Here is an 11,913-nt window from a genome sequence, read left to right as displayed (position 1 = left end):
ATGGCACTACTACTATAAGTAACTTCATCAGTAAGAGTAAAGCCTTTCTGCTGTGAATGCCAACAATATTATTAATGTAAACGGAGATGCTGTTTTTATCTCCTAATGTAGACATCTATCCCTTGAGAACTGGATCAAAGTCACTATAAGAACCAGCAGATGGAAATAGTTTTTAGTTTCTACCAGCTAGGGTTTGACTCATAGTGTTGACCTATATGTGAAAGACTCCATACCACTTATAAATGCCCTCAACCAGCCAGCCCCTGAAGTCAAGTTTTCAAACATGAGTGCTTTTAAAAAATTACATTTGTTATTTAAAGCCACCTACTTTTAATAACCTTTCTATCCATATATTTTTACCACAGTGCATCTTAGGTCATTGCAAGCAAATGGAAGCAGATAGCAAATTGCAGATTCTCTCTCTCCACTATGTCCACTTACAGAGAGGGGTTTGTGGCACCAGCTCTTTGGTTGGGGGAGAGGGTTGTTTGGTGTGTGTGGGTGGGGTGGGGTGATTAATGGTTGCGGGGAAACTAAGGGGAAAATGTTGGATCTTGCACTTACACATGAAAGCAGGGAGAGTCAGTCATTCTAATTTCTTGGGGAAGGGAGTTCCATAACCATGAGCTGTCCACTGAAAAAGTGCTGTTTCTACTCATTCTAAATATTGTCCTTGTTGTGGACAGCTCCATCATTCCTGAGAAGTGCAACTGGCATAGAAGTCATGGACGTTAATTCAGGCAGATGAGACACATCCCGTTTGAAGAGAAACTTTGGAGATTAGTACTGTGACTTTGAAGTGTCTATCTGGCATTCAAAGCTTAGTCTGTGTAGTTGCCGAAGGCACTAGATTGCAGCGATGCACTTCTGCCTATTGATGTTGGCCAATAATATGGGCTGCTGTATTGTGAGGCTTTTCCAGAACTTGCATATTCATTCCCATGTAGAGGGCACTGTAATTATCAAGAGTAGGCACAATAGAGCATGGATCAGTGAGGCAAAGTCTTTTTATTACAGTACTTTTATTTCACTCAAACCCATTATTCATCCCTTTGACTGAAGCATGGTGAGCAGCTTGCCCGGTTATCACTGTGCAGCTCAGAGCTTGCACAGGACAGGGTGCCGATGACAATGCCGAAACAGCTGCAGGACACAGGTTTTGGCTGCAGTTACTCCTGTTCTCTTTGGGCACTTCCATCTCCAGCAGGATTCTAGCTCCTCCTTATTTAATGGCACCTTTGTAGAGCCACTGATTACATGACCTAGTGGTACCTCACTACAGCAATGGAAGCGGAGGGAACTAGGGGTTAGGATGGGACACAGAGCCTCTCGCGGCTGCTTGGCTGCCTCAAGTAGTGACTAAAAGCTGTTACCATCTGATGGCTGGTCTGTGAGCTGTGCCGGGGGAGACACTGCCCCAGGCCGGTTCCCTGGGGGCGAATCAGACCAGCCTCACCACTGCGGGCAGGGTCACTGGCTCTCCCTTCTCAGCCTTGCTCCTCCAGAGGGGCTGAGGCCCGCCCCGTCCCGGAACCCGTGGGGGGACCCCGTCTCCAGCAGGGGGCGGGCTGTGGGGGTGCTGAGCTCCCATCCCTTCCCCTCGCGTGGGGAGCAGCTCCTGTGCCCTCCCGCCTCGGCTCCCGTGCGTGGGGGGGCCAGGCTGCCCCGCTGTCAGATGGGGTCGGGGGGGCGCTGCACCGGCTGCGCTGCTCCCCTCGTTCCCCGCACCGTGTCCGTCTCCTTACCTGGCACTGCGGCCCCCTGCTCCTCCTCGTGCATCCCGCAAACACGTCTGGCCGCTCGCCCGCCACGCAACCTGCCGTAGGAACCAAACGACACAGCCTCGTTGCAGGGCGGCGAGCTAGTGTGTTGCACTCCGATATTCATTTCCTCTCTGCACGAGTACCGGAAGGGCTTGGTGGTAACACTCGGAAGTTGTTTCCCTGGGGGCGGATGTCAATGGCGGTACCCGGAAGTACTTTCTTAGTGACGAGGGAAGAGTGCAGCGACCGGAAGTGGTGTTGCACGGGGAGGTTCACTAGTGCGCCACCCGGAAGTACCCTGCGGTCGCTGCTGGCGCTAGGGTAGTAACCCGGGAGGCCGTGATGGCCCCGGTGTCCCGGTCTCGAAGCCCCCAAGGGTCTCCAGGCTCCCGGCGGAAGGGCGGCAGCAGCAGCAGCTCCTCCGCGAGCCCCTCGCCCCCGAGACCCAGCCGCCCCCACCGGCCCGCGTCTCCCGAGAAGCGGGGCAGGAGGTCGCGGTCCCGGGAGCGCAACGGCTTGAAGCACTCGGGCCACCGGCGGAGCCGCAGCTGGTCCCGCTCCCGGGAGCGCACGCCGGGCGGGCCGCGCTCCTCCTCCGCTCACCACGGGCACCATCACCACGGCGGCGGCGGGAAGCAGTGGCCGGACTACTACGAGAAGGAGAAGGAGGAGATCCTGCGGCAGAGGCGAGCCCCAAACTCCTATCGCCCCGGGCCCCCGAGCCAGGGAGTTGTGAGGAGAGGCAGAGGCAAGAACCAGCCTCAGTCACCTCGAAATAGCGCCGTCCCCTCATCCCTGATCATCGGACACCCAGCCGTGGTCCCCACTGCCCCACGCCGAGAGCCAGACCCCCAACCCTGGCAGCGCACCCTGGATCCATCCCACCCAGGCTCTGAATGTGTGGTCCCTACCGCCGCCTCTTTCTGTCCACTATCCTTGGTCCCACAGACACGAGACCATCCCTTTTTCCCAGTGGAGGAGTGTTCCTTACAGTGTATTTTTTAGTGCCTTCTCCAGTCTTGTATCAGAGGGGTAGCCGTGTTAGTCTGAATCTGTAAAAAGCAACAGAGGGTCCTGTGGCACCTTTAAGACTAACAGAGGTATTGGGAGCATAAGCGTTCGTGGGTAAGAACCTCACTTCTTGCATCTGAAGAAGTGAGGTTCTTACCCACGAAAGCTTATGCTCTCAATACCTCTGTTAGTCTTAAAGGTGCCACAGGACCCTCTGTTGCTTTCTCCAGTCTTGTTTTAAATGACCCATGGCTGCTCACCACTTAGCTACTAGGTTCATTGCTTGTTCCACCTTAGTTTTTGGGGTACTTTGTTAGTTTTGCCCTAATTTTGCCCATTAAAGAAACTATGTGGGGAGGTAATTAGGAGCCCCAAAGGATATGAAATGAAGTAGATTTGAGTTATCTGTATTAGTGTAGTGATGCAGCCCCACAGGTATGACAGGGCCCAGTGCATTAAGCTATCTTGGGTAGCCTGCAGAGTTGACAAGCTTGCAATGAGCCTACAGCAATGAGAAGTGTGAACATGCAATGGATTGTTCTGATCAAAAGCAAAGCATCACATATTGGAATTTGTTGTCTCTGCAGATTACGTCTTCCATTTTATAGATAAGGGCAGCCAGAGAGATGTCTCGTGCAATAATCTGCCACAGACTAGTTACCTTTGCGTTTTAGTTTTCATCATTACAAATAATATGTCTACTGTGACGATTACATCTACTTCCTAAGACAATTTGGAACATTACATATGTGGCCAAAAATCCTGTTCTACTAGCCTAGAAAGTCTGAAGGTTAACTGAAGCTTTCAGCGGTCCACTTTAAAATTTCTCAGACCTGCCTTGGTTACTGTCCCCCTGGTGATTGAGAAAACTAACATTGAATTAAGTCTTGGTTTTGGAAGGAATAAACAAATTTTAAATACTAAAGTGAAGAAAATATCCTTTCACCAAATCTAATTTCAGAGACTAGAAATGCTGCTAAAACACAAATTACTCAGGTTTTGAATATCTGTTTGGTGGGAGTAGCACAATAGGTTTTAATGCAGGCATGTACCTTTACAGGAGACTAAATGAGAGAGAGAGGATTGGTGAACTGGGAGCACCTGAAGTCTGGGGACTGTCACCAAAGTTTCCTGACCCAGAGTAAGTAATTTCTCATGGGTTTTTTTCTCCTTCTGGAACTCTGGTCTGGAGTCTTATGCTAAAATAGTATTGATAATAAATGTTACTATTACTTTACAGAAATGTTCTTGTTCTGCTTTCTTTATTCTTTGTAATTCAGGTTACACGTCTCCAAAGGTAAATCACTAAACAGTCATAACTGGATACAATTTTTCATATAATCCCAACAGAGGTTTCAGCATGTTGTAGATCAAATAACGTCTTGTGTTTTCAGAGAGTGACTCAAATATTAGCTGTTTAATGGTTTCTTTCATTACTAACACAGGCTCTGAATCTGCAAACAATTATACATGTGTTTTGATTTTGGATAAACAATCTGCACTTCAAATCATATTTCATAATATTTAAGATCTTTTTGTTTCTGTTCAGTTCCGATGAGCATACCCCAGCAGAAGATGAGGAGGCAAAATCTAAGAAGAGTAGCTCTTCAGATTCCAGTTCAGAAGGTATTTCGTTTTGACCATAGAAGTTGTTTGCACACTTAATAGAAGATTGAGGGTTAGAATCTGTTCACCTTACTTACAAAGAACTCTACTGACTTCAGTAGGACTCAGTAAAGCCAGCATGATAGAGTTCCAGGAGAGGAGGATGCTAGCAGAATAAGATCCAAAAATATTAATGGAGTGCCAAACTATACTCATCTTGCAGGTAACATTCTCTTTTCAAATCTTTACAGAAGAGAAAAAGAAGAAGAAGAAAAAGGAAAAGAAAAGAAAGAGGTCCAAAAGAAAACACAGAAAGCATTCTGGGGACAGTGACAGCGAGTCTGAGTCTGAGCTAAACACGAGTGGTAAGAAAACAAGGCTTCTATTAAACTATATGGTCTGAATCCTTCTATTGTATGTGTTGTTTATAATCCTTTGGAATATTGCATCTGTTGTGTTGGCATTCTCACGACATTCTGGGATTTCGTACATTAGTTGCTCGTTATGGGGGGGGAAATCTGTGAATCTGTTGACTGCAGAATACATTCTGAAGACAAATGTTTCTCTTTTCCCAATAGCCATATAAATTGTAGTGAAGCTTTTTAAATTCCACTTGTACCTGTATTCAGCTCTAATTTTTTCGGACTCTATTCAAGACTAATGTTGAATGGTTTCCCTTTGTGCCCTTTTCCCATTCTCATCTCAATGCCACCTCTTGTATTTAGAATAGCCTCTGTTCTTGTGCACCAAATCACCACTCCCTCCACTCAAATGTCTCCTTAAAACACATCCTCTATGAAATCTCTCAGCCCTAATCCACTTTGTGCAGGATGTGAAATCACAACACTCTAGCCCAGAGGCAACATACAGCCTCTGTTGCTGAACTTCAATAGCCATTCCCATAGAAATTAATCAATAATCCTATAGTTTAAATTATTTCACTGTTCTGTTGAGTTTGCAGTGTCTCTTGTTCTGTACATGGGGTTTGGCCATCAGTGAATGGTATCCTGAATTTAATCCATCAGGCATCTCAGTTCAGGTGGTGATAGTATATGAGTACATTGAATAATATTGTTTTGACATTGTTTGGATATTGTAAATTACCTGGAATTGAGACCCTCCCCTCTAATGCACGGTTACTCCTGGGGGAATTCTGCGCTCAATATTTTAGAATTCTGCAAAATTCTACATATTTTATTTGTCAAAATAACACAATATAATCACGCCAGTTTCAATTATTATGGTAATTTATTTAAAAATACTTGTCAGCAAGTATGTCTGTAACAATACAGACAAAAAAAATATTCAGATAATGTTTTTTTGACAAATAGATTCCTTACTAGGCATATTAATACAGAACTTCAAGTAATTCATTTAAACTACAATACAGAAATGTATTTCCCACACCCCTCAGAAGCAATGCAAAGGCTTGGGGGAGTTGGGGTAATGGAGGAGCTAAGGGAGAGGGAAGGAGCCTGGGAGTGAACCTGGAGGGTTGGGTGTGGATGGGAGAAGTACAAAACATTGGGGGGGTGGGGGGGAGGATTGTTAGGGTGTCGTAGAGCCTCCCCCATGCAGACCCTAGCCAATCCCAAGTCTCTCCCATTCAGTCAAGCACATTTGCCCCCATCCCCATGTGTCCCTGCACGCACCCCCTGTCCCTGTGTGGCCCTCCCGTTCAGCCCCATGCTCAGTACTGTCACCTCACTAGCTCCTGAGCCCATGCCCAGTCATTCTCCACCCCCCAGCAGCTTGATATGCCCCACTCTGTCTATCCTAACCTGGCGCCACTGGCAGGGTGCTGTGATGAACGCAGCTGGCTATTCTGGTGCCACAGCAGCCTGTGGTGGGTGAAAGACATAACTGCAGCACTTCTCAGCAGAATATATTTTCTATGGGGGAATAAATTCTGCGCTGGACATGAATTCTGCACGTGCGCAGTGGTGCAGAATTCCCCCAGGAATAGTAGCTAATCACTAAGCCATTCTGGTGTAGGGTGAACTGAAGAATTCAGGGGCATTTCTACTTTTATCCCAGGTGAGTAGCTCAGTGTTGCATGGCTTTAGTTCTCTCCACCTTACTTTAGCTGCTGTTGTGGGGGGGCGGGTTATATTTCCAATAATGTTCGGTACTTTCTTCATTTTATTACGGTGGTTTTTTTGGTGATTGTATGTTTGATTTTTCAGATGAGGAAGATAAAAAGAAAACCAAGAAGAAGAAAAAGAAACATAGAAAGTAAGAGCAGTCTCTAAAATATTGCATTTAAAACACTGCTGTTTTTAAATCTGTATGTGTCTTCCACTATTATGGTATTATTTCCCTAGATGATGAGTAAGGAAGAGCCAACATTTCCGTGTCTCCTGTAGTTAAGGGGCCCACAGTATCATGTAATAGCCTCACTTCAGAATCTTCATGACTCTCCCTCAGACAAACTGAATTCTGGCTAATGAAGGGCCCAGTCCAAACTTGAGAGAGGAATCTGCCAAAGAATGGTGCGTGCAAGACCCATAATGGTACTTGCTGGATCTGTAGAATGAAATGTGTTTTGTGTCTTATTGAACAGATAGATACCAATTGAATCCTCCACTGGGAAGTTGCTTGAAAAATGGATCAATTGAGCCTGGCCTCTAGCACTATCCCTTTTCCCCATGAGGCGTATAAACATCTGTCTGTCTCGTCTTTAACGTCGTAACAGAAAGAAGTCTAAGAAAAAGAAGAGTAAGAGGAGTAGGAAGAAATCCAGTGATTCGAGTAGTGAAGATTCTGATGATGAAGCACTTCAAGGGGACGATCTCTGGATTGAGAGATCAAGTAGGTTCTTTCTATTTAACACTTCTGTTATAACTCCTAGGTATTCTGTTCAGTAATATCAGTTGCTGATATGTTGATGTCCTGTGTAACTGACCTGACTTAGACAGGTGTGTGACAGATTTCTGGAAGCAGAAGGTACAGCAATAATATTTGTGATTATTTGTATTGCAGAAAATACAGACGCTGATAATTTAATTGGACCAGAAGCTCCAAAAATGCATGCATCTCAAGATGATAGGCCTTTGAAGTAAGTAATCATATATGATTTACACAAACAGTTCAAATCAAGGAAATTAAACATGAAGGCTACCATGCCAGATAGCCATGAGTGAAGGTGACGTTTTCTCAGACTTCAATTTGTTAGCGGCACTAAATCTGTGTTTTTTATTCTTAAATTGAAAACCTACTGAAATCAGCTAGAACTTTCAGTGTGTACCTGGTAACTTTTGTTACAGACAATTTGTTACATAGTTTTCAATAGAATGGCCATGTTACAGTATTATTTTTTCAAATACTTTCTGCAGTGTGGTGACTTTATCCCAACTTACCATTAAATCAAATTCTCCATTAGCTTAATCAAAATGAATTAATTATAATGATTTTCAATCTCTCTCACTGATGGAAACTGCCACAATAAAGGAAGCGCGTACGTTAACTGGAGAAATGGTGATGAATAGCGAGAGGTCAAGTGAGTTACTCTTAGTGACCATTCCGCTCCAGCTGTCCCAGAGCAACAATCATGCTTTAGTAACGTGTCAGCCTAGAGGAAGCCAGTCCTGCAGTAAATGGAAGCTTTTGTTACAAACTTCCTTGCTTCAGTTAGTCTGGAAATCCAGCATGGAAGCGAGTATTCCAGTGTGTCGTGTCCAAGAGGTTGAACAAACGATTAAAGATGCTGCTGCTCTAGTTGCAGGAAATACACAGCATTTAGTTGAGTTCCTAGTGCTAGATTTATCCGGTCTCCTCTGCGTTAGCTCGTGGTTTAATTACTCTTGTGACCTCTTCAGTTTGAAATGGATGACTTTTTTTTTTTTTTATTTAGCTATGGCCATGCTTTGCTGCCTGGTGAAGGGGCAGCCATGGCAGAGTACGTAAAGGCTGGGAAACGCATCCCTCGAAGAGGTGAAATTGGCCTGACCAGTGAAGAGATCGCATCATTCGAGAGCTCTGGTTATGTAATGAGTGGTAGCAGGTAGGGTTTTTTTTTTTTTTTTTTGATGATGGCACTTAGGGTGAGATTTACAACTGCGTGGGAGACCAAGTTGAAAGCACCAAAGACAAGTTGCTAAGTGTGTATATTATGCAACAATCAAAAAGGTTAAACAGCCTATGACTACAAACATACTTATTAATCTCTGCTGATTTACAGCAAGTTTGTTACATATATGTTTTTCCCAAGGGCAAAAATACTCTGCAGCTCTCCTATCATCTTCACCTCAGTTTCCCCTCTGTAAAATGGGGATACTGATTCAGACCTCTTTTGTAAAGTTCTTTGAGGTCTATGGATGAAAAGCACTATATAAGAGCTAGGTATTATAATTGCACTAAAATGTAAATATAGTTTGAGTTCAGATCACTGGAAGCCTGATGCTCAGATAATAGAGATGGCAGTGTTGGTGCGTTCCAGATAGCATAGTGGATAATAGGAAAGGCAATGTAGGCTGTACAGTCGGGGGTGGGGAAATAGTCTCCCAAAGAGGGCAAGGGTAAATGGTTTTTTGCCTCCTGACAAATGCAATGTTCTCCTCAGGCATCGCCGAATGGAAGCTGTGCGTCTGCGTAAAGAGAACCAGATCTACAGTGCAGATGAGAAGAGAGCTCTGGCATCTTTCAACCAGGAGGAGAGACGGAAGCGAGAGAACAAGATCCTGGCTAGCTTCCGGGAGATGGTCTACAGAAAGACTAAGGGCAAAGAAGACAAATAACTCCTTCCCCCCCCAATTGTACAGCACGGATTGTAGTAAACAGTGGCTAACCTCTTCTTGTTGTGACTTGGAAACAGCTGTAAAGTGCTGCAGTGCCTTCCACCCGATGGGATGCATTTCTCAGGAATGGATCATTTGTATCAAAGAAACCATTACCCTTAGCAGGCTTTCTTGGACAACTCATTCACCAGCTGTAGGCAACTGCCATTAGGGGAAGTACAGAATCCTGAATGAGACCGAGGAGCACTCGGAGGTTCATGATCATACAAGCACTGTATTAGACCTCGATATGGACGCAACAGGATACCATCAGCTGCTGCTGGTGAAATGAAACATAACCATCTTTCATTTATTTTGGTTAATCAGCATGGACAAAATCAGACTAGACTTCACCACCATGAATAGGCTACTACTAGTAGCAAAAATTAAGGAACTCCTAAATGTCCGTTTAGATTTGAATATGACTGTTCATTTATGATGTACTTGTGAAAAGTTCTGTACACACTTTACATTTAGGGTTTCCTTTTAGTTGTTTTGAGGAAGAAAACTCATTTCATGTCTTGTGGTTCAGACTCCATTTGTAAATAGGAATATATTTGTAATTTAATAGATATTGGCTTCAGCTATTTTAAAAAAAGATCACAAGCAGTGTATATTATAGAAGTAGTAACATTAAGGGTCTGGCCTAGAACCTCCAAAAGCCCAGGACATGAATGAAAGAACTAAAAGCTTGTGTGCTTCTCTGCTTAGCTGTACATAGATATCTCTCTCAGATGGGGTGCAGTAGGGACCAGTGTTTGGAAGTTCTGGAAATACATAGGTAATAACTGAGGATGGATTTTAATTCCAGTTCTGAATTTCTTTGCTCTTGGAAATCTTCTAGATTAAACCCTTATTATTTTAACTCCTTGTATTTTAATTTCCTTTTTTTTTTTTCCCCAGTAGTATTAATCTCTTAAGATTTGAGGTTAGAGGCCTACTCCTGATCAATTCTCATCCAGTGTTCCCACATTGTCATCTGGCTTATTTCCAAAATGAGTATGCTTTAACTTATTCATTCTTAAATACTTTAAAAAAAAAAAAAAAAAAAAAAGTAAAATAGTGTCTGGACGTACTTTTAAAATCCCTGGTTTGTAGTTCTGAGGGGTGGAAATACTTATACCCTGTGTAGGTTTCCATAAAAACTTTAGAAATCCTGTTATCTACTTCTGTTGGATTTATAAACCTTATTTTAACATAACATTAGGCTTAATCTACCTCTCCTCATCTTTAAACTATGTATCTTGATCTTGTAACTCTTCTGCTAGCCTTACCCATGCGTCTGTGCAGAGCAAGTTGAAAGATCAGGTCCTTAAGCTGTCAATGTTAATGTCACGCTAATTTAAAACTTGTGTGCAGAATGTAGTAGCCAGGTACCATTATTGTAGGATCTAATTCAGAAGAGCTAGTAAACGAGAAGGAAAGACAAAACAAAAAAGCCTATGGCAGTGCCCTTAGTTTATTTCCATATAACACCAACAGATTGTAGGTGCCCTTTTGAATTGGATTTAATCTGAAGCAAATGTTTATTTAGAAAGTTATACTGTCCATGAGAATCCTCTTGCTTTCAATGATGTCTTTGAGCCACTTTTCTCTAAACCGACACTGTCCTGGTCTAGAAAAAAACAGGACAGTTTAAGAACAAAGGTAGCAGTCAGCTGGAAATCAGAGTTCAGACAGCTGGAAAGAGGTCCTTTGAAGTGGGCAAGCCTATCCCCTGGAAGAATGAGGCTTTTTAGGCCTGTGTAAATCCATCACTAATTCAGTAGGCAGGAAATAGACACCCATGGAACATGTCCATGCTGGGATAAGGAACTATGCTAGCTCGGTGTGGTTCAAGTGGTGTTTGTTTGGTTTTTTTTGTGGCTTGGTGGGATTTTAGTGTGGTTTCCCTGAGTCACATGGACAGGAGTTTAAGAACTCGGCTATAGCCAGTTCACTTTCCTGCCTCTGCTGGAGCACTGTCCTAGAACTCGCTTGTGATATAAAAAGATAAATTTACATAGATCATGTTCAAATGCTGCTGGAGCTAGGTTGGGCTCCCAGTTTGTATAAGGCTGTGAGTTGTTACTCGCATTCCACATACACATCACGGATTAGACACTTAACCCTGCTTCACCCGTATTGTGCCACAAAGGCCAGAAACAGCCTGGAACTCCCCCTGTTGGGAAGCCGCAGCATTTACAGAGCCACCATAGCTGACTTATGTCACAACCACTCAGCCCTGGTGGGGGGTATGGCCAAAGCACAATATCCTCAGCGGGTGTAAGTTAGAGCAGCCAATAGCAGGGCAGGGCCAGACAGCATCAGCCTGCTGGAACTGACTCCCTGACAGGCCCCACCCCACCATAGCTGAGTGTATCTGTACCCATTTCTAATCTAGCTGGACATACCTGAAATTAACTATGTTTTATGCAGAGTTGCTAGGGCCCCTCTACACTGGTTTGTTGCTTAAAAAAAAGCTACAGAACAAAATATACCTGTGAATGAGCCTATTTGACTCCAAAATGAAGAATACCTCAACCGGCAAGGTCTGCAATAGATGAAAGTGAGAGTAGAGATCAGACATTTACTAGAGTACAGGTAAAGTAGGCATTTTTATCCGTTACAATTCTCTCTTTAAATAGGTTGCATGGCTAGAACGATGTAATCTGTAATCTTATTCTAAGTCAGAGCAGAAGGTATTTGTTTACACACAATTCTAAGTCTCCTTCGAGCCAGACAGCTAGACTTTACCCAGTCGCACAACAGCGTGGGAG

At 44.0% G+C, this 11,913-nt stretch overlaps 1 protein-coding gene across 1 annotated transcript; it reads left to right on the top strand.

Moving 5' to 3' along the window:
- Positions 1–1,995: 1,995 nt before the first annotated feature.
- Positions 1,996–10,018, top strand: NKAP (NFKB activating protein). The gene is made up of 9 exons (XM_065410574.1): positions 1,996–2,449; positions 3,835–3,915; positions 4,324–4,400; positions 4,631–4,744; positions 6,566–6,614; positions 7,075–7,190; positions 7,362–7,437; positions 8,233–8,382; positions 8,941–10,018. Exons 1-9 carry the CDS (start codon positions 2,106–2,108, stop codon positions 9,113–9,115), a joined length of 1,182 nt encoding a protein of 393 aa, XP_065266646.1. The 5' UTR covers positions 1,996–2,105; the 3' UTR covers positions 9,116–10,018.
- Positions 10,019–11,913: the final 1,895 nt, after the last annotated feature.

Source organism: Emys orbicularis, chromosome 9 (genome assembly GCF_028017835.1).
Source record: "Emys orbicularis isolate rEmyOrb1 chromosome 9, rEmyOrb1.hap1, whole genome shotgun sequence".
Classification (NCBI taxonomy): domain Eukaryota; kingdom Metazoa; phylum Chordata; order Testudines; family Emydidae; genus Emys; species Emys orbicularis.
The sequence above is the reverse complement of the archived record's forward strand: the minus strand, read 5'-3'. Positions and strand labels throughout refer to the sequence as shown.